The sequence below is a fragment of the Chenopodium album genome, chromosome 23 (genome assembly GCF_948465745.1).
Source record: "Chenopodium album chromosome 23, dcCheAlbu1.1, whole genome shotgun sequence".
Lineage (NCBI taxonomy): Eukaryota > Viridiplantae > Streptophyta > Magnoliopsida > Caryophyllales > Amaranthaceae > Chenopodium > Chenopodium album.
In genome coordinates this window covers 35,424,226-35,451,281 of record NC_137856.1, presented here as the reverse complement: position 1 = coordinate 35,451,281, position 27,056 = coordinate 35,424,226, and the positions used below count along the sequence as shown (strand labels likewise).

At 36.1% G+C, this 27,056-nt stretch overlaps 5 protein-coding genes and 1 non-coding gene across 6 annotated transcripts; 3 read left to right on the top strand and 3 right to left on the bottom strand.

Annotated features, from left to right (window-relative positions):
* Nucleotides 1-1,733: 1,733 nt before the first annotated feature.
* LOC145607490 (F-box protein CPR1-like) lies at nucleotides 1,734-2,870 on the bottom strand. The gene has a single exon (XM_081663126.1). It carries the CDS (start codon nucleotides 2,868-2,870, stop codon nucleotides 1,734-1,736), a length of 1,137 nt encoding a protein of 378 aa, XP_081519252.1.
* A 1,719-nt stretch (nucleotides 2,871-4,589) lies between these two features.
* LOC145609365 (F-box/kelch-repeat protein At3g06240-like) lies at nucleotides 4,590-6,713 on the top strand. Its single transcript, XM_081664866.1, has 2 exons — nucleotides 4,590-4,737; nucleotides 4,923-6,713. Exon 2 carries the CDS (start codon nucleotides 4,951-4,953, stop codon nucleotides 6,250-6,252), a length of 1,302 nt encoding a protein of 433 aa, XP_081520992.1. The 5' UTR covers nucleotides 4,590-4,737; nucleotides 4,923-4,950; the 3' UTR covers nucleotides 6,253-6,713.
* Nucleotides 6,714-7,439: 726 nt separating this feature from the next.
* Nucleotides 7,440-9,456, bottom strand: LOC145608470 (uncharacterized). The gene has a single exon (XM_081664086.1). It carries the CDS (start codon nucleotides 9,399-9,401, stop codon nucleotides 7,554-7,556), a length of 1,848 nt encoding a protein of 615 aa, XP_081520212.1. The 5' UTR covers nucleotides 9,402-9,456; the 3' UTR covers nucleotides 7,440-7,553.
* A 186-nt stretch (nucleotides 9,457-9,642) lies between these two features.
* TRNAR-ACG (transfer RNA arginine (anticodon ACG)) lies at nucleotides 9,643-9,715 on the bottom strand. The gene has a single exon. It is a non-coding gene; the product is annotated as a tRNA-Arg (tRNA).
* A 662-nt stretch (nucleotides 9,716-10,377) lies between these two features.
* LOC145608691 (F-box/kelch-repeat protein At3g06240-like) lies at nucleotides 10,378-13,129 on the top strand. The gene has a single exon (XM_081664297.1). The coding sequence runs from the start codon at nucleotides 10,533-10,535 to the stop codon at nucleotides 11,727-11,729; it is 1,197 nt and encodes a 398-aa protein (XP_081520423.1). The 5' UTR covers nucleotides 10,378-10,532; the 3' UTR covers nucleotides 11,730-13,129.
* A 2,267-nt stretch (nucleotides 13,130-15,396) lies between these two features.
* LOC145607489 (F-box/kelch-repeat protein At3g23880-like) lies at nucleotides 15,397-16,680 on the top strand. The gene has a single exon (XM_081663125.1). It carries the CDS (start codon nucleotides 15,397-15,399, stop codon nucleotides 16,678-16,680), a length of 1,284 nt encoding a protein of 427 aa, XP_081519251.1.
* The last annotated feature ends 10,376 nt before the right edge of the window (nucleotides 16,681-27,056 follow it).

The following is a 27,056-nucleotide window of genomic DNA, read 5'->3' as shown; positions in this document are numbered from 1 at the left end:
TGAATCATCCAATATGCTCTTAAACGGTCATTTTCCCCGTTCACAACTTGTAGTGATTTCGTAAACTCAAGCCTACCACGGACGTTTATGACAACATATAATGATCATATATGGTTCCATACGGCATTATATAACCCCGAGATGTATCCATTAGGGTTTCAAGACTTTTCACCACCGGGCCTTGAAACCTTAAAATTCCTCAAAAAGCGTGGATTATGGCCTTCAGTTTTGTAATTTTTTGTCCTTTTTTCGCCCGTAAATAAAAATTGCCGAGATGTTCACCATAGTCTCTGATATCCTCCGGGAGTCAAATTGGGTCGGTGGAATCATCCAATATGCCCTTAAACGGTCGTTTTACCCGTTCACAACTTGTAGTTATTTCTTAAACTCAAGCTTACCACAGAAGTTTATCACAACATATAATGATCATATTTGGTCTCAAACGGCATTATATAACCCCCAGATGTATCCCTTAGGATTTCAAGGATCTTCACCACCGGGCCCTGAAACCTAAAAATTTCCTCAAAAAGCGTGGATTATGCCTTCAATTTTGTAATTTTTTTTACTTTGTTTCGCCTAGAAATAAAAATTGCCAAGATGTTTACCATGGTCCTTAATATCCTTTGAGAGACAAATTGGATTGGTGGAAGCGTACAATATGCCCTTAAACGGTCATTTTACCCGTTTACAACTTGAAGTGATTTCGTAAACTCATGCCTACCACGGACGTTTATGACAACATATAATGATCATATATGGTTTCAAACGGCATTATATGACCCCGAGATGTATCCCTTAGAGTTTCAAGGCTTTTCGCCACCGTGCCCCGAAACCTCAAAATTTCCTAAAAAAGCGTTGATTATAACCTTCAATTTTGTAATTTTTTGACTTTTTTTCGTTCGGAAATAAAAATTGCCGAGATGTTTACTATGGTTCCTATTAACCTCTAAGAGTCCATTTATGTCGGTGGAACCATTCAATATGTCCTTAAACGGTCATTTTACCCGTTAAAGTAGGGTGTTAAAAGAAATTTACTGTTAATTGGTATACGGTACACCCGGGTGTATATAAGAACCTTTCATATTTTAAAGTAGGGTATTTAAAGAAATTTACTGTTAATTATTGTAGGCTACACTCTTACATAAAAAACTCAAAAAAAAAAAAAAAAATGAAGAAAATTACTCTATAGTATTTGAGTTGCCTTTAATAAAGTATCGAGTTATGAAATTATTACAATAGAACTATTATAGTATCTTAAAGGTTACAAGGAATTACTTTGTAAAGTACTTGAACATTAATAGCTCTATGATGGAGTTCCATTGACAAAATAAGAGCATATTGAAGTAAGTTTTAGCAAGGTTCACCAAATTTCAATAATCACAACTAATGGTCATTCTAGATTTGTAGTATTTAGTTTTGATCGAGTTTAGCTTAAATTGGAATAAACTTGATTGATGACATATTTAGAAAGAAGACAAATCTATCATATCAAACAATTGGGTCTATTACAAACAAGAAACAACAACTTACACACTTCTAACTTTCTAACTTCTAAGATCCAACATACCAACATCATCAAGATCGATATTTCTAACAAAACAAATAAAAAAATTACTCAAAAAAAACAACTAAAACTCTTCCTTTCCGATTTTAATCCAAGCAAGTATTGCTGAATTTCTTGGAATGTCGAAAATAGGCTACTATATCATAGTACTTGCACACAACCTAAGCTGTCACACCTCTTGTCTAGGCTCAATGTCGGGTCGAATAAGACTTTGAACATAATTCACCACTTCACTTAACCTCTCACAATGATGAAATTGCACAAAATTTGGCGGATCACTTCTCTTGTCAACCAACACAAGATCATTCTCCTCGACAATCATAACCTTCCCGGACTCCGTTCGTTGGAATACACCGTGACAAACACCTTCCAAATTCAATTTCAACAAGCACGCCCACGACTTCGTTACACCGTACTCTTTCATCACCCACATTTTAACCAAATGTCCATCGTATTCCCCCCAAGCACACAAGCAATCATCCATGTTGCACAACTTAATCACGCAATCGTTCCCTAACTCGGTTTTTGGCGGCAAATCCATCAATTTAAACGCATCGTCCCTATTATTAGCCAAATTGAATGCACCAATGTACTTCCCGAACTCCCCTATAGTTAAAACCCAATGCAAAGTTTCATTCACCAAAACTCCAATACAATTATACCAACATTCTTGAAGAGACAAGGACATTAGACGTCTCATAAAAATTCGCGGTGTTTGCCATTGTCTATTCCTTAACGAGTACACATTCACGACTACCCCGGGACGTCGTGGACTAATTGGCAAAGATAAGGCAACAATTCTGTAATCTTTAGTCAACGACACGTAGCCGAACCCGAAACTGAACTGTTTTTCACCGCGATTACTAAAATTGATTCGATCATTTGGGATCCTCACAACATTATCAAGAACACCAAGACATGGGTTGTAAACAATATACTCAAAATCATTATTATGTCGATCATCTACCAATACAAGAGAAGAAATCAAGAGTACTAAACCATTACAAGAAGCAATCAAACGAGTGTTTATCTTGTTCTCATGATTACCCTCAAATATACGACTGAAATTATCAAGATTCTTGTCAAAAGCTTCGTAATTAACAGATTCAAATGTACCTTCATAGTTAAGAGTAAGAATGGAGTTTGAAGAGAAGTGAGAAGAGCGCTGAAGTTGGGTTTCAGCAAAATGGGAAGATGAGATCAAAGAAAGCCATTGCTTCGAGACACATTTGCATATAATAAGAGTTCTGATGGGAAGTCTTGAGAGGATTGAAATGGAGATTAGGTCGTCAGGAAGCTTTTCCATCGGAGTTTAGTTTTCGGGTTTCGCGGTGGTGGTAGTGGAGGAGAGAAGCCGGGAAAGAGAGAAGAAATGAGTGTTTCTTGGGTGGTCAGAAAAACAGGGGAGTGTGTTTTGAGTTTGTAGTAATGAGAGTTTGATGATGAATGATTGAATGAGGATTTTCAGGGGTATTTATAAATGAAAATTGTAAAGTAAAATGAGTTTAAATAATAAAATGAAATAAAAACAATCTTCAAAAAAAATAAAATAAATAAATAAATAAAAACAAGGCTTGAATTGGCCAAATGAATGGACCATAGCATTATGGGTCGTTGATAATTGGAGCCCACTAATGAAATTCAGTTAAATGTTTTAATTTTTGTAAAGTTTTATTTATTTATTTATTTTTTTTTGCTTGCTCATGTAATAATGTAATATACTTCCTCTGTGTTGTTTGTTTGTTTGTTTTGTTTTTTTTTTTTTTTTTTTTTTTTTTTTTTTTTTTTTTTGTGGCTTGCTCCTATTATAATGTGTGTTTATATCATAGGGGTTTAGAATAATATGAAGAAAAATTGAACAATAGTAGAATAACAAAATTATTTGGGAAAAAAAGAAATGTGATAAGACTTACGAGGAGTTGTTGATTGGGGAAGAAGGAAATGTATTATTTTTTTTGGTTCTCACTTAATATAATGTTTTTTTTTTTTTTTTTTTTTTAGTGTAAAGAGAGTTATAAAGCGTAAATGATACAACATGATTTGATAAGCGAAGGGGCCTTGAACACTTTGGGTCTATTCACATTTACTTAATTTCAGTTCAACTTCAATCAGTTCATTTCAGTTCAGCTCCAATCAGTTCAGTTCAGTTCAGCTCCAATCAATTCAGTTCAGCTATTTATTTCCCTCTCTCATAAATTATTCATTTCAGCTCAGATCAGTTCACTTCAGCTCTAATCAGTTCAACTCAGTTTAGTAAATGTGAATAGACCCTTTGTATTAGGGTCTGTTCTCTTCAGATTATTTTTAGTTCAATGCACTTCAATTCAGTTTAACTCCAATAAGTTCAGTTCGGTTTAGTTCAGTTCAATTCTGTTCTTATCTTAATTTCCTTCTCTCATAAAATATTCAGTTCAGTTCAGTTCAGCTCCAATAAATTCATTTCAACTCAATTTAGTAAATAAATAAATAAATATATGGAAAAGTGTTTTTTGTGCTTTAACGAGGATTGAGTTTAATATAATACGGAGTAGTATTCCGTAAGTCCGAAGTAAAAACATTCACTCATTAAAATTACTCCCTTTGTCCCCTTTTGATAGTCACTTTTACCATTTTTAGCGATCCAAAATATTAGTCACATTTGCTTTTTTCAAATACCATTAATATTATTTTTTTTTTTTTTGCCAAAATTCTCTCCCATTTGCAAAAATATTTGTGTAAATTTAATTTTCCCATGTAAATTTTACTTTTCCATGTACTTTAATTACTTTCTTTATTTATTTTTTTGCATACCCAATGTAAATTTACTTTTTCAATGTACTTTTTCTACTTCTTATTTATGTTTATTAATTCCCGTAATTTTTGATCAAAATTGACTATCAAAAGGAGACGAAAGGAGTATTATAAGTATAGTTTCTCCTAATATTGAATTGTATAATTTTCAATGAAAATACCATTACAAATGTAAAGTAGGACAAAGAAGCAGTGATTTTATAATTGGATTTGTATAGATTTACTAATGAAATTTTTGTCTTATTAAGGTTTGTACTTTGCAGACAGTAAGACAGTTAGTTGAGAAGAAACCTGATAATTCACTCTCCGGCAACCGCTTTGTTCCTCAGCCACTGCAATCGGAATCCATCAATCTTCTGTCTTTCAGATTCTCATATTTTAAGGTAAATTCATTCCCATTTCTTAGCAATTTACTCACTCTCAAAGACCTTAATTTGTTGAATTTCAGATTTCATCAATAATCTTTCAATTGCATGATTCTGTTGTTTAATTTCCCCTTTTAGAACTGCAGTATAAAATTGGTGTGAAATTATAGCTTTTTACGGTTAAATTTTGTGTATTTTGACAGAAGAACACAAACCCTGATTTCTTTTACAATGAATGATGTAAAAGAACCCAAATTTGAAGCAAGCTCATTATTGGGGTTAACAGATGTTTTAATCCATGAAATCCTGTTTCTATTGCCCCTGAAATCATTAGGGATTCTCAAATGTGTTTGCAAGAGATTGAATACCCTAATCTCAGACCCTGAATTCACCATCCCTCTTCTCGAATTATCGAAATCTACCACTCCACCCTTAACCATTGCTATGCTACAATATAATACCATAGCCTCACTCAACTTTACAAGTTACACTGATGTCAATGAGGGTGTAAGCTTAACCCCATGGGACCGACAATTCGGAAACAATGCCATTTTTGAGAGTTGTTACTATTTCATTATTGGATCGTGTTATGGTCTTTTGTGTCTTTACATTAAGGAGGGGAAACGAGGAGAAGACATGATGTATCTTTGGAACCCTTTGGTTAGAAAAGCCAAAAAAATTGCTTTGCCTGTTGGTGGGAATTCGACTTATGTTCATGTAGTTTCTTGCTGGTTTGGCTTTGTTCGCTCCTTAAATGACTACAGGATTGTCTTGGTTTCTACGGTGTGTAAGCCTTACTATGGGAAACGGATGCATTTGTACTCGTTAAGGCTTGATCATTGGAGAGTAATGTGTGTTAGTGATGAAGATTTGTCTTTTATTTCGGGATCTAACTCAGTTTTCATGAATGAAGCGTTGCATTACCTTGTTCATCGTGAGTGCATACTTAAATTTGATTTAGATACTGAGATTGTTGAGAGGATACCCTTCTCAATTGTGCCTAAGCTATTTCCAAGAGTTGATCAGGTGTTGCTTGGTGTCATGGGAGAATATGATTGTCTATGTGTTGTGTTTGTACATTACTCCATGAAGGATTTTGAGGAGGAAGACTCTAGGGAAAACTGTGAAAATGTGGAATGGATGCTCGAGTTATGGATGTTGGAGGAATATGACAATTGGAATTCTTGGAAAAAGTTATATAGAATTGACTTGCGGGAGGAGATTGCTACTCGTTGCACCCAATTTTTAGGGCTCACATACAGTGGCATTATTTGCATTCAAGCTGTGGCTGATGGACTTGTGGTTGTTAACCCAAGGTGCAATCCGCCTTCACATATTTTTGTTAGGGAGGCTGGTGCAGAGGTTTTTAAGTTGATCGATTATGTGGAAAGTCTTGTTTCTCCTTTAAGTCCCCTTCCTCTTGATAAGGATATTGATAATGATGATGAAAGTGATGATGTTGATTTCCTTTATTATGGCGCTGATGATGATTATGGTGCTGATGATGATTATGGTGATGACGATAATGATTAATCTGCATTGAGTGGGTATATGATTAATTTCTCTTATGGGTTTACAAGAAATAAAGTGTGAAAGATTATGCTTAGTGTAAATGTTGCAAAATCAGTAGAAATTAAGATTGAGAGTGCAGAAATATGCTGTAAGAAGCTTGCAACTAAGTAGAAGGGAATATGATTCAGAGGAATCAGAGGTATTGGAATATGGAATCAAGCTTGCATATTACTCCGGCGTCATCATCCTAAGGTGGAATCTGTTAAATTGCAGCTGAATATGGCTTTGCTTTACAGGGGTGAAGATCATGTGCTGTTATTGTTCATGACATCCTGTCTTATGCTTGTAAGTTTTCTTTTTATTATGAGTATTTTGTATTTGCAATAGGACTCCCTTTAGATTTTGGAGGAAAGAGTTAGAATGGAAATCGGGCTTTGGATATTGAATCTCTTGTACTTGGACAAGTTGGTGTTGAATGGTAGATTTTATGTTTTCTGTCAATTTTTCTTTAAGCTTATCTACATGATCCAAGTTTTATTCAATTGCTGTCCAAAATCGGAAACTTAGTTAAATTAGAGAATAATCTTGGATGGAAAATTTTGATCAATTTTTTCTACTACTACATGTATACTCCGTATATGAGAAAACTTCAATCATTGGGTTGTAATTTTATAATCTTGAAGATGTTTGGAATGGGGTAATCAAGAGAAAAAAAAAAATCTTGGTCATCATTAATAACTATATACTAAAGAAATTTTTTTCCCCTCCAAAATCACAGCTTATCCTGCCCAAATGCTTCTAGTTGTAACTTAATGCACATCTCAGTATCTCACTGAACCTAAGCCACGGTCCACGGATTTTTTCAGGCAGATGCAATTGATGTCCACGAGGTCGATAAAAAGCAAACATCCAACGTATCCCAGGAGTACATGTTTCCTTCTGTAAAGTTTCTTCGCTCAAAAAGATTCAGAATGTCCGGTGATTCCCATCAGAAAAACGGCAAGAAGTTCCAATTCCAACCATGGTGGTTATCTCCAAATGTAAAGTTTCACTGACCAAATCAAGCTTAACAGCACTAAATGAGGCTACGATCATAGTTATTACTAGAGGCAATAAAATCGAGTCAAGTTTTCTCCACTTGATCTACCCTTGTTGATGCATGACGACGTTCAGGTAATGCTTATCATGTAGCCAAACAGCTCTACACATTATGATATTTACGTGTAATATGCATTGAACATTAACATTATAAAGCTACATAAATTCTGTAAAATACCAATATATATTGTTAATTACACTGCTTGCTCTTGAATGCTTTATGCTTAAAACGGAATTGGCCGCCTTCTGATTTTCCCACTATTCGAAATCATGGAAGGCCTCCCAAACGTCTCTTCCAACCATCTAACTTGCATTTCTAACCCAACATCTCTCAAAGCATTTGAAGCGGATTTATAGAGTCTAGTATCTAATTGAATTCCCTCTGCTTTCAAATCTTGCAATAGCTTAATCAATTCATCAATCCTATTGATCTTTGAGAAGACACCCACCATCATCCCTGCCAAAGCTAGATCGACCCCTCCACCATTTGTTCGATATTCATCATAGAACACGGTGCAAGTTTCATATTCTTGCGCCCTAGAGTAAGCTCCTATAATGCTAGTGTAGCTCACTCGATCAGGTTTCACCTTTCTCCTCTTCATCTCCTTCCATAACTTCTCTACTTGTCTCATATCTTTCGCCCTCCCATGTAAATCAATAAGCGTATTGTACACCCATACATTAGGCTCACACCCTTTCTCCTTCATCTTGGCTAGAAGTGTCATCGCCTCTCTCAATTGCCCCGTCTTACCATACATTGCAATCATAGTCGAGTAAGCCACCACACATTTGTCGAAACCCCTTTGTTGCATCTCATTAAACACTATCTTAGCCTTGTAAAACAATGCAAGACGAAAGTAAACATTGATTATAGATGCATATGTCACTTGCCCCGGTTCACACCCTTCTAAAGTAAGCTCTTGGTACACTCTTGCTGCCTCTTTGAGCCCTCTTTTCTTGGCATAACCATTAACAATTGCACAAAAAATACAATCAGAAATCTTCAAATTTGCCGCCTTCATCTTCTTCACAACACCTAAGGTCTTCTCCAACAAACCTTCTTCAACATACATGACCACCAGCTTTAAAAACAATGCTGGATCCTTCAACATTCGATTCGATTCTGCTTCCTCCACGAGTCTCTCAACCACACCAATCTCTTTCTCCTCGGCCAATGAACCGATCAACGAGGCGTAAATGGAGGCACTCACAGGAATCCCTTTCTCATCGATTAGCTCAAATTGCTCAAGAGCTTTCAAAGGCTCCCCTGATTTCCCCAATGCATCTATCAAAACCCCATAAATCTTAGACAAATTATCAACATTTTCAACCTTATTAATATCTCCCAATTCACTAAAAACCTCAACAACTTTCTTTAAATTCCCCAATTTCATATAAGCTTCCATAACCAAAACATACCCTCCAGGATCCAAAACAATCTCCTTTAATCTCATCTTTTCAAACAATTCAATGGTAATTCCATACAAATGAAGCTTATTATAGCTTCTCAAAGCAGAATCATAAGCAAAAGAAGCAACTTTTTGATCAAATTCAAAGCATTCTAACAACAATTCAGCAACTTTAAACTTCCTACCTTTAATACAAGAACTAACCAATCTAGCACAAAAAAATTTATCAGGCAAAATTTTCCAATTTTTAATATCTTTACACATCATTGAAACCAAATCCCATTTCTTTGACTTCACTAAGTACCTTAACAAAGCCTTGATGGTTGCCTTTTGTGGATGAAATTCTGAACCCGCTTTCGCCTTCTCATAATACTCCAACCCCAGATTTTCAGTCCTTGGATCCTTTAACAGCTCTCTAATTAGTTGATTTATGTTCTTTTCATCGGGTTTAAGAGTTTGGAAATCGGAATTTGGATTATTATATGTGAAATCAACAAGGGGTAAAACAGGGGAAGGCTCTTCTTCTAAAACAGGGGAAGGAAAAGCAGAGGAATGGAGGATTATGAGCTTTGGAGGAGAGAGAAAATGGTGGAAAGCTTTGAAAATGGTGAATTTAGTGGAGTTTTGAAGTGGGTAGAACAAATTTGAGGGAGAAATTGCCATTGATGAAGATTATTTGAGAATTTTGTGAGTTTTGTTTTGTTTATTTGTTTTTTTTTTTGGGTGGATTATCTTTTTATATGAAAGAATTTGATTAGCCACTCGTTGTAGTACACGTGGATGGTTTGAGGTCGTGGAACTTTTGTCCTAGATTTTTAGGATAGGTGGGAAGAAAGTACTTTTCGTTTTTTTTTTGAGCAAAAAAACGCAAAAAATATTGGCGGTCAAAAATTACTGAACCAGTCGACTCCACTGGGGATCGAACCCAGAATCTCTGGTTTCGTAGACCAGCGCCTTATCCATTGGGCCATGGAGTCATGCTTGTTGAATATTTTTATCTTATAAATAATAAATACAAGAAATATTTTTCTATGTTAAGAAAAAGGACCCTAACTATACCTCACCTCTCATGATTTTTTAGTCCGAAATTTACGAGTCGGACACTTTGAGAGTAAGGGGGGAAAGGTAAGAGATCCCCTCCCTCAAAGTACCACTATTGAGGTTGAACCCCCGACCTTAAAATTTAAAAGTGCAATCATTCTTACTAGACCAAGTTTAGCTTGGTAATAAGTTATCTACAAGAATATATTCTGGTCAAAGTTTATAACCAATGCCCCTTTAGCATTGACTAGTACTATAATTTTTTTTCATGGTAATATGAATGTCTCAAGTTTCCATATCAAAAAATATAAATAAATTGAGATAATTACATCAAATTTAATACGAAGTAAAAGGAAAAAATATAGAATTATACGACGTACGGAGTATTAACATTGGTTGTTGAGTGAAAATAGGAAGGAGTAGTGATCTATTATGTATCTCTCTCTACTTAAAGACAAAGTAGAGTGTTGTATCAGTGTATCTCCTTTCGGTCTGGGTTAGCGGGCTAAAGACTCACTAGATCAAGCTATGTTTGGTATACAAAAAATATCATAACAAAAAAAAAAAAAAAACAGAAAATACAGTATAGCATAAAATACAGAGTAAAAAATTACGAGTAACAAATCAACGATGAAAGAAGAAGTCAAACGCACATACATTGGTATATAATAAAGTCAAACTCTTAAAATTTTTGCTGTCACCGGCGGTTAAACCTCCGGTTGCCCCCTCCAAATCCAAACCCTCGATTTCAAAATGATGAGATCAATCGAAAGAAACAGAGAAAGGAAGAAACAGAGGTTGAAGATAAACAACAGTAAACCCCAAAACAACCTCATTCACTCACCCCTATCAAATTCTGTTGAACTTCCTGAAGATCTCATCTTTTCTGAAATCCTTCCAAGGATACCGGTAAATTCCTTAACCCGCTTCAAATCTGTTTCTAAAACATGGAATTTCATCATCTCCACCCCAAATTTCATCAATTCCCATCTCAAATGCACTATTTCAAACCCTTTTGTGCCCTCAAATTGTGTGTTTATTAAATCTGCTTATGATTTTTACATTCTTAATTATTCTGCATATGATAGATACCCAGATGATTATTATGATGATAAGGGTTTGATTAAGGTTAAAAGTCTTCATTTTGATGATAATGGTGTTAATACGTTCTTGATTGGTTCATGTAATGGGTTAGTATGTTTTGGGCGTGGAACTGCTTTTAGTAAATTTGGCTATAACTTTCGTGTTTATAATCCGGTAATGGGTCAGTTTCTTCATGTATCAGATCCTTTAGGGAATTTTCAAGGGAAATTGATTTTTGGGTTTGGGTTTGTTTCTTGTAAAAATGATTATTTGTTGTTGGTTGGTGGTCTTCAGAGGAAGAGTTATAAGAATTTTGTGTATATTTATTCATTAAGGTCTAATGATTGGAAGAAAATCGGAGCGTTTGATGAAGATGAGTTTTCCATATATTTGGGTGGTAGAGGAGTATTGGTTAATGAGACATTGCATTGGGTTACAACCCAAGTTCGAAGAAAGAATGCTAAGTGTATAAGTGGGTTTGATTTGGTTGATGAGAGCTTCAAGGATGTGAGGATGCCTAGGGTGTTTTGGCATAATGATCATTTTTTGGATTTTAAATTGAGTGAGATGAATGGATCATTGTGTGCTTGGGGTGAAGATATCTATGGTGGGGTGGAAATGTGGATGTTGATGCAATATGGGGTGTGGGATTCTTGGACGAAACTTTTCAAGATTGACATGATTCCGGGTTTGGATAACTTCTATGGATGCTTAGAGAGCGGTAAAGTTTTGGTCCAAACAAATGATGGATGTCTGTTGCTAGCTGATCCGGATCAAGGTCAGCCACGTTTTATATCATTAGTGAAAGCTTTGGGTGATATTGAGGTAGTGAATTACATTCGGAGTCCTGTTTCTCCTTTCCCTTGAGTGCTCCAATATTGTGGAACAGTAACAATTATCATTCATCTGTGTATTCTTTTTGTATATATTGCATGAAATTATTGCATGTAAACTACCTTATGACTTGTGTTGTAAGTAGTAAACAAAGATGTACTTATGTTCTGCAATAATTACCCTCGTCTCCCTAAAAAAAATGGAAAAAGAAAGCAGGTGAGGAAATGCAAAATGGACATCTTTTTGGAATGTTACAATTATCATTTTCTCATGCTGTTTTCAGTTGCAGATGTATCTCATTTTCTGACTTCTGATATTTTGTGAATTTGAGTTCCATGCTTGTTGAGTGTTGACATCTTTCAGTTGCTGCATACTGTTTTTACTTCATTTTCTGAGTGCTGTTGAGGCTATGTTAAAAGGCCACCAAAACCTTTGATTAAGATAAGCCCCCCACCCCAAGTAAAAAAAAAAAATAGCCGGTTTGGAGTTTTTTCAAAGTTAGTGAAAATTTTATATTGAATTCATGAGGAAGTTTCTTGGAGTCCTTATAAGAATTTCAAGGTGACTTGTAGCTATTGGCTACTACTGCATTAGATAATAACAAACAATAATGTTTCTTTTCTATAGGTATATCTGAGGCTATATAGATCTGCCTTCTCTAACCGGCCCTAGGTAGGATGTTTGTTAGTGGTGTTGAGGTAATAATGTAATATATATTATTGTATGAAAGCTCCTTTCAAAAGCCATATGTTTAAACTGTGGCTTATATGTTTTCATAGGCTGGTGGAAAGTTTAAATGTAAGCATCCTGAAGCACCAAGGAGCTTCTGACTTCTGAGAGTCTAGAATGGCCACTTGAACTCAGAAACCATAGATTATACACCCCCTAAAATCAGTCCTGTGTCTCATGACAATTCATTTGAATTTAGACCTCGTGGCACCACTCAGGGGGCTTTTAAGACGCATCATATAATAACACCGATCGATTCTTCCCTTTGTAAAGACCTGTACACAACTTTCAGTGTTTCTCACAACTATTAAACCTTCTAGAAGTTATTGTTTATAGAACATGGAAGACTTTAATGTTATTGTCCAACATTGAGCCTTTTTCAGCAAGCTTTATTAATTATTATTATTATCTAGGTCGCTCCAATTGCTGTGTGCTAAGTTTGTTAGGCACATGTCTGTTACTGTGGTTTCCTGTAAGATCCAAACTGGCCAATTGAGTCGTTGACTCATTGACTCATTGTTGTTATTAATTCATTGCCTTACTGGATGATGTTATTTTACATGAAGATGTGCGGTGTAAGAAGATTAAGTATGATGTAATGAACTTTTTACCTGTAACCTGTATTGATCCTAGATGAAAACGGTTCGTAGATAACCTTTGGCAAAAAGCATTCTGAATGGCTGTAAATTACTACTGTAAGAACTTTTCATAGAGCTCCTTAACCTGCTGTAAGGATCCAAATTCTATTGGTGACCATGAGTTTTTTGTGTACTTTGTATTTAATACCAATTACCACTCAGATATTCTAATCTGATCATACAGTCATACTCATACATGCTCTGTTTTTAAGATTTTCTGAGTATCAACATGTTCTTATAAAATTTGGCATTCAGTTGCTACAATTCTCATTGTTGTCAATAAGCTGCTTGAAATAATTTTTTGACAGGTCTCTCAGTGTGTGTCTTTGTGCTGTGTGCGCAAGCACATATATCAGATGGCAGTTTCGATGTATAGTTTAGTAAGTATATAATGCCTATGAAGCACAGCATTTGGATCACTGATTTTCTTCTGGAATTAAAAACTTCTGATCTCAGACCTTGATAACCATTCTATTTTTCCTTCTGTTTCCGATTCTGGGGCACTACGGTAGCTAATAAAATTTAGTTCAGAAGAGAGTCATGTCTTCATGTGCTCAATAATGGGTAACCACATTGACGAATTCCTGCTAGAGTCGAATTTGATGAGATCTATAGGCTCCATGAGCTCTGATTTACCACCACGTGTCCGGTCCTACAGTTACTCTTGTATGATTTCGGTTGGTGGGGGCAAGGGGGCGGGTGGGGTTAGTGCCGTATCGGACTAGTGATGGTAGATTCATCTGGCCCTACAGTTAGCCATACTTGCTTCTCTGTATCATCAATTATCAGGTCACTGGATTTTGCAATCTGAAAGGGTCAGAATTTATGAGTGATCAGAATGTCAGATTGTATGTATCATAGGATCAATTTAAGTATAATCCTGGTAGCAACAGTGCATACTGTCAGTTTTGGCTATCCTCATTACAGTACCCTTCTTCAAGAGTCCTCTGAATTTTACCATATTATTCCAGCAATGTAGATGGGTTTTAACTCGTGTTAAGGTTGAACTGTCTAACCCGGAAAATACCCAATAACAGCCTGCCTGACAATCTTGAAATCTCAAACACAGTCATCAACCCGAAACCAAAATCAACCCGGATACTTTTATCCTTAGATGTGTTACCAAATATGACGATGTCGATTTGACAGGTCTAACAAGATAGGATCTGTTTCTGTAAATTAGAACTCTTCTCTCTGTAAGCGTGGGAATTGTTTATGTAATCTTGCTGTTGAAGCTGGATTTAGTCATTGACTTAATTAAAGATAAGATGATAAGGGATGATTATTAGGTGGATTCGAACACATGCCCTTGTGTTACATGATTATCCTGTAATCTTTTTTTACAGGAATCTTGTTTTACTTCTAAATCTGTCTATAATTTCTAATGTCTTTTTGATTTTGCAAGAGCCAAATTCCATGCTTATAATAAAGTTATCAAATGAACATAATATGGACTTTCCTGAAATTTCTAGTGCTTTTCTTAAGGGGCAATTTGAGGGGGTTATTTGGATTCCTAATCATGGGTTATACCCTACTCCGTATATTGTATTGAAGAAAAGGATGAGAATTGTTGGGAATTTAGTGGAGAAAGGACGATGATATATGTAAGATTATTTGTTGATTTAGCTTTTTAAGATAAATGGTTTGTTAATTACTGTCTAAAATCTTGTTCGTGGCGTCATGATTGGCTTGGCATCCTAATCCAATATTAAGACACGTATTACCATATTAATAATGAAATGTTGTTGCACCAAAAAGAATAAAGAGCTTTTATGTCATCATTTGTCACTATGATTTTAATACTTTTTTCATTTATGTGGAGAATAGAGGCTGCTGGGTACATAACGATCTCTATTATGTACAAACTATTATCTTCTTAATTGTATATGTGGTTCATGTTTCTTGTATTCTTTAATTAAATTTAAGTCTTCATTTTGGACCGTGAAAAACTTATTTGTAAAATAAACATGTTATATCCACACTTACGCGTACTCGGGTTCAACATTAACATTTAAATCTAAGAAATATATATATCTCAATTAATTAACATTATTTATCAACTATCATTACAATTTTTACTAAAATATAAAGAATTAACTATCATTGTGTAAAGTATTGTTGGATTAGACTCATGTATATTTCAAATATATTAATGATCAAAGTTATGCGCCGATAAAGTTAGATTTCCAATTATTTATTAGGGTGGGAGGAAACACAACTGTCAACACATGCTTCAATTTTTTTTTCTTGTATTTATAGAGCAAGCCAACTGCCAAATGAGAGTATCCATCAAACCTTATCTAGCTGAAGCAAAAGAAAGGAAATAAAAAAGAATGAATCAAATGAGTGAGTTATTACTGAAAACTTGTGAATATGAAGATAGGAGTACCTGTCTGAAAACCCTCCTCCATCAGAAACATCATCGGAAGATAGTTTCAGGAATCAGATTGCTTACTGAATCCTGCAATACTGCCAGAACAAGTAGCATTGTAAGCACGAAAGAGCTTAAGGTTCAAGACGAAGATGTTCTTGAGCAGCAAAGTGAGCTCCCTCGCGATGTATTAATGCATCAGATACTTGCTAGACTGCCTATCAAATCCTTGCTTCGATCAAAGTTGGTCTCCAAAGAATGGTACACTACTGTCTCCTCTAAAGAATTTGCTAATGTTCATTTAAAAAGTTGTTACTCTAGTTTTTGTCCCTCTTCACCTGTAGACTGCCTCTTTATTCAAGCAGAAAAGGATTTCTATCTTTTCTACCTTCAAGAAGGAGAAAAAGTGCTTGATTATTCCTTAGTGAAACTTGAGCCTAATTTTGAATGTAACAGCCTAAATGAGCTTCGTTTGGTAGGGTCGTGTAATGGCCTTGTATGTTTATCAGATTCTTTAGCAGGTTACATCTATGTTTGGAACCCCATTGCTTATAATTGGCAGAAGTTTTCTGACCTCTGCTTGTATTCTTATAACTACTGCATTTCTTGGGGTTTCGCATATGTTTCCTCTATTGATGACTATAAGGTGGTGAGAATAGCAGAAAACTATGACACTCAGGAAATCAGTGTGTCAGTTTTCTCATTGCAGACCAAGGAATGGAAACAGATTCATGATCACGGGCTTGATCATCGTGTTTCTTTAGCCAAAACTAACCCCGGTGTTTTGGTGAACGACACACTCTATTGGATCATGGAGACAAGAGATCCTACTAGGAAGAATGTTGTTGTAGGTTTCAATTTGAAACTTGAGAAGTTTGATGAAATTCCCGGTCTTTTTCCTAGGAGTGCCGGTTTTCATGATCACTTTCTGTGTGTCATGGGAGGGTGCTTATCCCTGTGCAGCTCGAACATGCGTAGGGAGTCTTATTTATCGATGATGAAGCAACCCGGTGAGGTCGTGGAAACAATTCCACTATCCTCTAGCTCAAAATCGTGGTCATACTCTAGCTTGGTGGGATTCACAAGGACTGGCAAGTCACTTGTGGTCTCAAAGCGTTGGGAACTAGCTCTGGTTGATCTGAATTCATCCCCTAAGCAGTACATTCCCCTTGTAACTTTTGAAGAAGCTCGAAAACCTCATATGGTGGGCTACTTCCCCAGTTTAATTCCACCATTTGTAGTTTGAAGGTTACAGCAGTGTTAAAGAACAGGGGATGTAACTCTATTACACTTGTTTTCTGCTAAGCAATACTTGTACAATAGATATCTTATTTTAATATATGAGTAGTTTGTAAAGTGTATTTTGTATTGCAACAAGCAAAGACTGATGGTGCCATCTAGTCACCTACTACGGTTGGATCAACTATTTTTTATTTCTGTTTGAGTAAAAATATGGTAAAAATAATGTATTATGAAACAGATCCAAAAAATAATGTATTATGAAACCGATCCAATAGCTCATAATGTTAGCAAATATAGCACATCACCAAACATATTCAATGGGATAACTTTTATTATTTGGATATCAAGAAAATCATCCGTCCAATAGCTCAACCATGGGTCAAATCGTGTGCGACTATATTACCACTACGCTTCACAAAGAATCACATAATTGACAGAATATTACTCCTTATCAAATTTAGAGTTAAACTCTAGGATATCCTCAAATAACTAGGTGAAATGACTTTAAAAGTTGCTTAAGAGTAAATATAAATACATATATGATGATGAGAGATAGAGTGATAAAAGGATAGGTTGTTGATAAACATGTTTAAAATATGGCGATCATAGTGAAGAAAATGATAGTGTTACAATTCATCATAGTATGACACTTTATAAATGTAAATACACACATAAAACATACGAGTAACACATTAAACAGGACATAGCATCATTAGAAACTTGAACTGGATAAACCAAATAACCAACAGTACTTGTAAATCATTGATCATACAATCCACAGCATACTAGCATAGCAAAGAGTCTTAGAGTCCAACGGCATACCAAAAGTCACAAATTTCAAAAGTTACAAGTTATAGCATTAGCATTTAGCAGTTCATACATAATATTACATATAGACTAATAATTCCCTAATAAACTAGAGTTTTGCATCTAAGCACCATACTTTCTTCCATCAAAATGAGTTCACGCCACCATCATCATGCTGCTTAAGCTTCCTTCACTTTCCTATATCGATGGAGAACTTCATGTCTGATTATATGTTCGCTTCTAGCCAGCCTCTGTGAACCCGATCAGCTGCTTAATATCCCTAAGGTCCAAACTATATGGAAAACGAACAGAAACCAGCTTTCCAGGATATTTCATGATCTCAATAAGCATACCACCTAGAGACATTGAACTGAACTTGGATAAGCACCCTCCCATCACACATAACGCATTGCTAGATCGATCAATTATTCCCAAATGAGGAAAGAACTCGAATGTCTCCCGAGCCAAATCGAAGGCAAGAATTTGACCACTACCAACAATCCAATACAAAGTCTCGTTAGCTAATTTAGGTTGACCAGTAATTAAAACACGTTCCTCTAAGCCATATTCAAGTTTGGACCAAATGTTGGACCTAAGTGAATAAACATGAACCATATTAACTTCTCCATTAAAATGTGGGATTATCCTGGCTACTTTATAGTCGTCAACTGATGATACATACCCAAAACCCCAAACAGTTAGGGGTTTTGGCCCGCATAATTTCCAATGATCAAAATCACCAGGGTAGAATTTGTGGGATTGGTTAGTTTTAGGGTTATATAAATAGGGTTATCAACATTTTCATCATTATCAACATTTTCATCATTATCAACATTTTCATCATCATCAACATTATCATCATTTTCAACATTTTCATCATCATCATGATAAAGATTAGAGCAATGGAAAAGGTAAAAAGAATCACCAGATTGAATGAAGAGAGATTCAACAGGGGTAAAAGGGTCACTAAATACAGATTTATTGAAGTGATTAAGGATATAATTAGGTTCTGAAATAGTAGAATTCCATTCCTTTGAAACTAACTTACATTGAATCAGGGGTTTGATGGGAAGCCATGGAAGGATTTGTTGAGTGATGAGTTCATCAGGAAGATACCTTGCTTCAGCATCTTCTCTAGCATTCTTGGCATTGCCATTAATGTCTTCCATTTCTAAGCTTTTACTCTCAACTAAGTTTCTTTGTGATGGTTTTCTCCCGGTTTTTGCCTTTTATTAGACAAATGTAGTTGAGGAAACGAATTTAATGAAGTACTCCTACACCGTACAGTATACAAATTTTTAAACCACCTCTCTGTTTTAAACTTTTAATTGAAACGCTTTCACTCCGTTCCCATTTGTTGAATTGTTTCCCGGACACCCAACTAGTCCAAGTTTAGTGTTTGATTTTTATTTGAAGATTAAATAAAAAACATTCATCAAAATGAGAACAAAATATACATGGATATACAGTACACCCGAGTGTATATAACAAGCTCTCATATCTAATAGCCTAATAATAGGTGATCACTAGGTTAGAAACCGTGTGATGCACAGTTTATATAAAATTTATTTTTATAATATGTACATTTTTTTACAAAAAAAAAATGGATAAATATAAATAAGAATATGCACCTTGTACAAATATCTGTATTTTGAAAATTTTAGATTTTTATAAAAATTATTATATAACACCTGTTCAACTTTGCCTAATGCATATTTTAATGTAGGAGTCTTTTTTTTTTTTTTTTGAAGGGGGGGAGATTATATTCATTAATAAAAAGTCATACGGCACTTACATAAGAGATCAAAATCGAACAATACAAAGACAACCGAACCAATTACAAGTTCGAAATAAACGAAACTACAATTGCACGCGCAGAATGACTTTCTTAAGTACCCTTGGCTCATATAACGCTGTCCTATGCAGCCTCTTGCAAGGGGGTCTGGCAATATGATGTAATTTCTGACGAGAACCTTCATTGGCTCAGAATCCCGTACTCCTCGACCTGAAATCAAAATTGGTGTCGTACACTTCACCATAGACAAGATCAACTCCGATTCAAACACGGATATCGGCATGGAAGCAAAACCCTTTAGCCCAAACCAACAGAAGATCAAACCGAAGCCCCATAGCCAAAAAACCCGGCTTAAATCCTGCACCAGAAGATCGGTACACCGATCTGCAAGCCCCATATCACTCCAACACACCACACAAACAGAAAAAATAATAAAACTAAAAAACACACAACGACTTCTAAAAGGAAAAACAGAACGAAAACTAAACCCTAAAACAAAAAACGAAACCCTAACATCCCACCCCGCCGCCAAACCGAGTCCCACCACCCACGCTATGGGATTCACCGACCCAGCCCACGAACCGCTGGAAATAAACGCACGGACCACCGAGGCCCGCCAGAGAAGACCGAACCCCACACGCCCCTGAGCCGCTGCAACGACAACCCTACACGAGGGACTTAGAACGGCCCTACACGAGGGACTCAGAGGGAGGAAACTCCCCCTCCCCGTTCTCGTAAACCACGTCGCGGCAACGGACAAAGGGGTGGGGCGAAGGCGCGGCGGGGAGGCGGTATAAAGAAACGACGACAGGCCGACCTCACAGTCGGAGAGGAACAACGGCGGCGGACGAAGAGGCGGTGCGGCGCCAGATGAAAGGCTGAAAAAACGAAAAACCATAACAGAAAAAGAAATAAACAAGCTAGAGGGGTAGATCGGAGGCTCGCCGACGCTGTGGCGTGGGCGGTGAGCCACACGCCCGCCGGCGAGCCTCATAGCCGGAGAAGAAGAAGAGGGGCGGCGGTTTATGGGAGAGAGAGAGGATTTTTAGAGAGAGAAAGTTTATTAACTTTATTTCGTGACTACTTGTAGGAGTCTATTTATTAGTGTACAACTTAAAATTATTTCATTTTTTAAGGATAAATTAATAGGTTGTATTTGTAATATAAAAGCTTCTATTATTCGAATTTTAAAATCTATTAAAAATAATAGCTCAAAAAAAAAAGATGACATCATCATGCATTTACGCGGGAAAATTTTAATATGAGAGTGACATATAGACAGTGATGACATCAGAAAAGTTTTGTTTTAGTAATAGTTAATAGATTAGACGGGGCGACGTGGGCCGAATTCCGGTGGGGTGGGCTGAGTTCGTGTCGGACTGAGGAAAAAAAATAACCCACTTTTCGGGTCGGATCAAGCCTTGGGCCGGATTTTTTGTTCCCAAATCCGCCCAAAAAGGTTGGGTCGTGTGGGCTTTTCAAGGTGGGCCAAAAAAATCAACTAAAATGGTTTCCCTGAGCCGAGGGTGATGGGAATACATAAAACAACATTTCCAAAACTGCCATAAAATTTCAGGTCGAAAAAGTTGATCATTTAAAATTGATTATTAATTCTTGTAACTCCGTAATATAGTAATATGAGACCTTAGTTGATTTTGTTATATTTATTTAAAATTTAACAATTTTTATGTGTTTTAAAGACTGTGATAATAAGTCAAAAGGGGCAAGCAAATTAGAATGAAATGAAGGAGTACTCCATATTTTTTATTTCCTAAAAGATTGCCAAAATCCTACAAGTAAGTCAAACCTAATCAATGACCCAAGTTGACTTAAATTTGATTTAGATCTTGTTCACTTCACCTTATTTTTGCTGAAATGAAATTATTTTTACTGATTTTCTATTACTATATATATTTTCTTAAAGTTACTAAATTTTTCTGAACTAAACAGAAATTATTTTTACTGAATTAAAATTATTTTTACTAAAATGTAATTATTTTTACATAATATTATTTTAATAAGGTGAAGTCAACAGGGCCTTATTATTTTTACTTAGTTAAAATAGTACAGAGGAAGTGTGCTGATGGATCTTTTTTGTGTATAATTGCTAGGACTGGCAAAAGCTAACTCAACCCGAGAACCCGATCTAAACCTGACCCGTAAAAACGAGTTAGGATTGAGGTTTTTGACCCAAAAATTTAATTGGGTCGACACGAACCCGGTATTAAATAGGTTAGATTAAGATTGAAAATACGAGTGGTAAGAAAACCAGCCACATTTAACATTTTAACCCCCATATATGATCTTTGGCCTATGAGTAATGTAATGATGCCCAGTGTAGCACTGCAGTAGCGCTAGTCTAACCCTTTGCGGCCCTGCCCCTGTGGCTGTGTAGTCACTTCACGTCCAAATTTATTTTGAATTATGTACTCAAGTTGGACTCTGCTTTTTCAATAAAACATCAACTTAGGATTTACTCATCTCAATTTAACCAAAAAGGTACTCCACTTTTTTTTTTTTTTTTTTTTTTGACAAGAAAAAGGTGCTCCACTTTTAAAAGCTCTATTCTACTTCATTTCTTCAAATTACTACCATTTGAAGGAGAGAATGGCTAAGTATTTTAATTTGTATGTTCAGCTATGTGTTAGTTTTTTCTATTTGCAGTTTGTATTATATTGATGTAACTATGTCTGTCAGTAACTCTCTTTCTGATGGTTCTGCTAGTAGTATTTGCACTAGGATGCAGTTTCCGAATCCCTTACTTAGCCATGTATTTTGGACTTTTGGTATACTGGTATCTTGGCTAGCCTTGGGCTTTTGTTGTAATTAGGGATGGCAATGGGTCGGATCTGGACCGGGTCCGGATGGACCCGGATCCAGATCCGTTTTCGTATGTAGGATCCAGATCCGACCTGGATCCAGATCCGACCCGGATCCGTCGGGTCCGAAAAATGAAGACCCGAATCCAGATCCGACGGGTCCACGGATCCGGGTCCGGATTCGGGTCCAAAACGGGTCCAATATATTTTGCCTAATATTTTGCAATAAATGTAATGTTTGGGTCAAAAAATTTATTTTAAACTTTCGTTGGGGGTTATTAATTTAATTTCAACCTTAATTAATGTTATACACCTAATCTAAAAACACAAAGTAACTAACTTATACACTTATATTTTGTAATAAAAATTATAAACAACGGAAAAAAGTACGATGCTACATATACGATGATATATTCAATATGAGCATCAAATATTCATCTCTTGAAAGGGCTAATCTTTATCATTACTAACATCATCAACATTTTAAATAAAGAAACAAACAAATTTTTTTTTTTTTAATATGTAAAATAAAAAACGGGTAAACGGATCTGGATCCGGGTCTGGGGCTAGACCCGGATCCAGATCCGTTTTTTGTCAGCAGGACCCGGATCCGACCCGGATTCGTTGGGTCCAAAATTTGAAGACCCAGATCCGTGAAAAACGGATCTGGATCCACGGATCCGGGTCGGGTCCAGATCCATTGCCATCCCTAGTTGTAATATACTCTTTAAGGCTTTAAGCCTGTAATATAAGTTCGTCGTGTTGTGTTAAAAAAAGAAGGAGAGAATGGAAGATAACAATGGCAATTCTAAAAATACTGGAGAAGATGGTGAAGAGAAGCATCTTCCGGATGAAATCATAGCTCAGCACATCCTTCCATGTCTTCCCCTCAAACCAATACGAAGTAATCTAGTTTCAAAGCAATGGAGTCGTAACATCAATTCCGTCTTTTGAGGAAATTTTTAGGTTTCGGAGCCCGGTGGCGAAAGTGTTGAGACACTATAGGATATATCTCGGTGTCATATAATGTTGTTTGAAACCATATATGATCATTATATGTTGTCATAAACGTCTGTGATAGGTTTGAGTTTACGAAATCACTGCAAGTTGTGAATGGGTAAAATGACCGTTTAACGGCATATTGGATGGTTCCACCGACCAAATTGGACTGCCGGAGGGTATTAAGGGCCATGGTTAACATCTCGACAATTTTTATTTTTGGGCGAAAAAAGGTCAAAAAATTACAAAATTGAAGCATCCACATTTTTTGAGGAAATTTTGAAGTTTCAGAGCCTGGTGGCGAAAAGTCTTGAGACCATAAGGAATACATCTTGGGGTCATATATTGCCATTTGAAACCATATATGATCATTATATGCTGTCATAAACGTTTTTGGTAGGCTTAATTTACGAAATCACTGCAAGTTGTGAACGGGTAAAATGACCGTCTAAGGGCATATTGGATGGTTCCACCGACCCAATTGGAATCTAGGAGGGTATTAGGGAGCATGTTAAACATCTCAATAAATTTTATTTTTTAGCGAAAAAAAGTTAAAAATTTACAAAATTGAAGGCTATAATCCACGTTTTTTAAGGAAATTTTTAGGTTTAGGGGCCCGGTGGCGAAAAGTCATGAGACCCTAAGGGATACATCTCAAGGTCATATAATGCCGACTGAAACTATATATGATCATTATAAGTTGTCATAAACGTCTGTTGTAGGCTTGAGTTTACGAAATCACTACAAGTTGTGAACGGGTAAAATGACCGTTTAAGGGCATATTGGATAGTTTCACCGACCCAATTGGACTCCTGGATGGTATTAGGGACCATGGTTAAAATCTCGGAATTTTTTATTTCTAGGCGAAAAAAGGTCAAAAAATTACAAAATTGAAGGCTATATCCACGTTTTTTGAGGAAATTTTGAGGTTTCGGGCCCTAGTGGCGAAAAGCCTTGAGACCTTAAGGGATACATCTCGAGGTCATATAATGCCGTTTGAAACCATATATGATCATTATATGTTGTCATAAACGTCCGTGGTAGGCTTGAGTTTACAAAATCACTACAAGTTGTGAACGGCTAAAATGACCGTTTAAGGGCATATCGGATGATTCCACCAACCCAATTGGACTCCTGGAGGGTATTAAGGACCATGGTTAAAATCTCGACAATTTTTATTTTCGGGCGAAAAAAGGTCAAAAAATTACAAAATTGAAGGCTATAATCCACGTTTTTTGAGGAAATTTTGAGGTTTCGGGGCCTGGTGGCGAAAAGTCATGAGACCCTAAGGGATATATCTCGGGGTCATATAATGCTGTTTGAAACCATATATGATCATTAGATGTTGTCATAAACGTCTATGGTAGGCTTGAGTTTACGAAATCACTGCAAATTGTGAACGGCTAAAATGACCGTTTAAGGGCATATTGGATCGTTCCACCGACCCAATTGGACTCCTGGAGGGTATTAGGGACCATGGTTAACATCTCAGCAATTTTTATTTCTGGGCGAAAAAAAGTCAAAAAATTACGAAATTGAAGGCTATAATCCACGTTTTTTGAGGAAATTTTTAGGTTTAGGGGCCCGGTGGGGAAAAGTCGCAAGACCCTATGGGATACATATCGGGGTCATATAGTGTCGTTTGAAACCATATATGATCATTATATGTTGTCATACACGTCCGTGGTAGGCTTGAGTTTACAAAATCACTGCAAGTTGTGAACGGGTAAAATGACCGTTAAAGGGCATATTGAATGGTTCCACCGATCCTATTGGACTCCTGGAGGCCGGGTATTAGAGACCATGGTTAACATCTCGACAATTTTTATTATCGGGCAAAAAAAGGTCAAAAAATTACAAAATTAAAGGTTATAATCCACGTTTTTTGAGAAAAATTTGAGGTTTCGGACCCCGGTGGCAAAAAGCCTTGAGATCCTAAGAAATAAATCTCGGGGTCATATAATTCTGTTTAAAACCATATATGATCATTATATGTTGTCATAAACGTTCGTGGTAGTCTTGAGTTTACACAATCGGTGCAAGTTGCAAACGGTAAAATGACCGTTTAAGGGCATATTGGATGGTTCCACCGACCCAATTGGACTTCCGGAGGGTATTAGGGACCATGGTAAACATCTCGGCAATTTTTATTTTCAGGCGAAAAAAGGTTAAAAATTACGAAATTGAAGGCTATAATCTACGCTATTTAAGGAAATTTTGAGGTTTTGAGCCCGGTGGCAAAAAGTGGCAAAATTGAAGGCTTTAATCCACCCTATTTTTCTAGTACAAGTTGGGTTCAGATCATTGTCGGTTAAGGTCGGGTCCTCGTGTTCAACTCGAGCCAAATTCTGATCGAATTCAAATTTAGGTTCGGGTTGTGTGTGAGTCAGGTTTGAGTGGGTTAATAGATGGTACATTCGGGTTGGAGTTAGTGTTGAGTTTGGTTTTGGTTCAAGTTCAATTCCAATAAATATCGATGTGCTCAAGTTGAACCTATATAATTACGCCTTCCATAATTTAATTAGCATTATCAAGATTTTATTAAACCTGTATAAGAGTAATAGAGAACAAAAGGTATACATGCTAAATCGGATTGTGGGTTTACAGATTTGTACCAGTATATAAGTTGAACAAAAGGCATATAAATTTTATTAAACCTTCCATGACTCGGGTACATGTTCTAATTGGGTCGAGTACTAGTCCGGGTTCAGATTGTTGTTGTGTCGGATTAAATCGGTTGACGGTGACTCTCAGGGTGCAGGTTCGGGTTCATGTCAAAAAGTATTGGATCAAATCGGTTGTCGGTTAACATCGGGTCAAGTTTAGGTCGGGTTACAGGTCACTAGTTTCACCCCAATGTCCAGGTATAGGTTGGGTTCAGATCATTACCGGTTCAGATCGGGTTCTCGGGTCAAGTCAGTTTTTGATAGCTCTAGTTAACAATGAGTTAGTAGGTACAGAACTCACCGAACTTAGATAATACTTCGTATGTAACCAACTTAGGCCTTGTTTAGTTTAACTTATTTCCACTTACTACGTACGGTGTATTTTAGAAAAAATATGTTTAGATTACATCAGATTAGAAAAAATAAGTTCAGATCAGATCATTGTTTTATGTGAATTTTTAATCGTTAAATATCTTTAATTTCGTAATGAAAAATTATGAAAATTACATATTAATAAAATACACATTATTAGGAATCTAACAAGATTCCATTTGATACATTTTTTATCGTACATTTAAGGTCAAAGTTTAGTCAAATTAAATCAGATTAGACCAGATCAAATTAGACTAGTTGAAATATGTTCATATAGAATTTCACTCAACATATAGAATTTGAAAACTTAGCCTTATTATGTTTAACTCAACCAACATATAGGGCTTGTTTGGTAAATGGCTTTTCATTGGCTTTTTGATTGGCTTTTGGCTTTTTCATTTGGTCAAACATCTAAAAATTGTGTTTGGTAAATGGCTTTTTTAGCCAGCTGAAAAGCTAGCTTTTAAGCCAAAATGAAAAAGCTACTTGGAGTAGCTTTTGGCTTTTGGCTATCTAAGTTATAAATAACATCCAACAGCCAATTTTACCAAACATGTTTTTAAACTAATAAAAAGTCAAACAACCAATAAAAAAGTCAATACAAACAGCCAGTCAAACCAGCCAATCAAACCAGCCGACAGCCAACAGCCAACAGCCAGCAGCCAATTGTCAAACAAGGCCATAGAATTTCACTCTAATTTCATAAAAATTACTTGTACTACTTTCTCATTTCCTTGAGAAAATAAAAAAATTACACTGTCAGCCTTAGTAAGGGGCACAAGCAATTTGACCAAAAGAGCAAATACTACGCGTTATTATCAATAACTCTCTCTACTCTACTCTACTCAGTTAATTACACAGTATTTACACTAGTCTGTTCCCCTTTCAGAAAACAAATTTATTACACAGACTACTCCAGCAA

What these genes read in the sequence shown, in the direction of transcription:
- LOC145607490 (XM_081663126.1), bottom strand. Translation starts at nt 2,870, where the DNA reads ATGGAAAAGCTTCCTGACGACCTAATCTCCATTTCAATCCTCTCAAGA.
- LOC145609365 (XM_081664866.1), top strand. Translation starts at nt 4,951, where the DNA reads ATGAATGATGTAAAAGAACCCAAATTTGAAGCAAGCTCATTATTGGGG.
- LOC145608470 (XM_081664086.1), bottom strand. Translation starts at nt 9,401, where the DNA reads ATGGCAATTTCTCCCTCAAATTTGTTCTACCCACTTCAAAACTCCACT.
- LOC145608691 (XM_081664297.1), top strand. Translation starts at nt 10,533, where the DNA reads ATGATGAGATCAATCGAAAGAAACAGAGAAAGGAAGAAACAGAGGTTG.
- LOC145607489 (XM_081663125.1), top strand. Translation starts at nt 15,397, where the DNA reads ATGAATCAAATGAGTGAGTTATTACTGAAAACTTGTGAATATGAAGAT.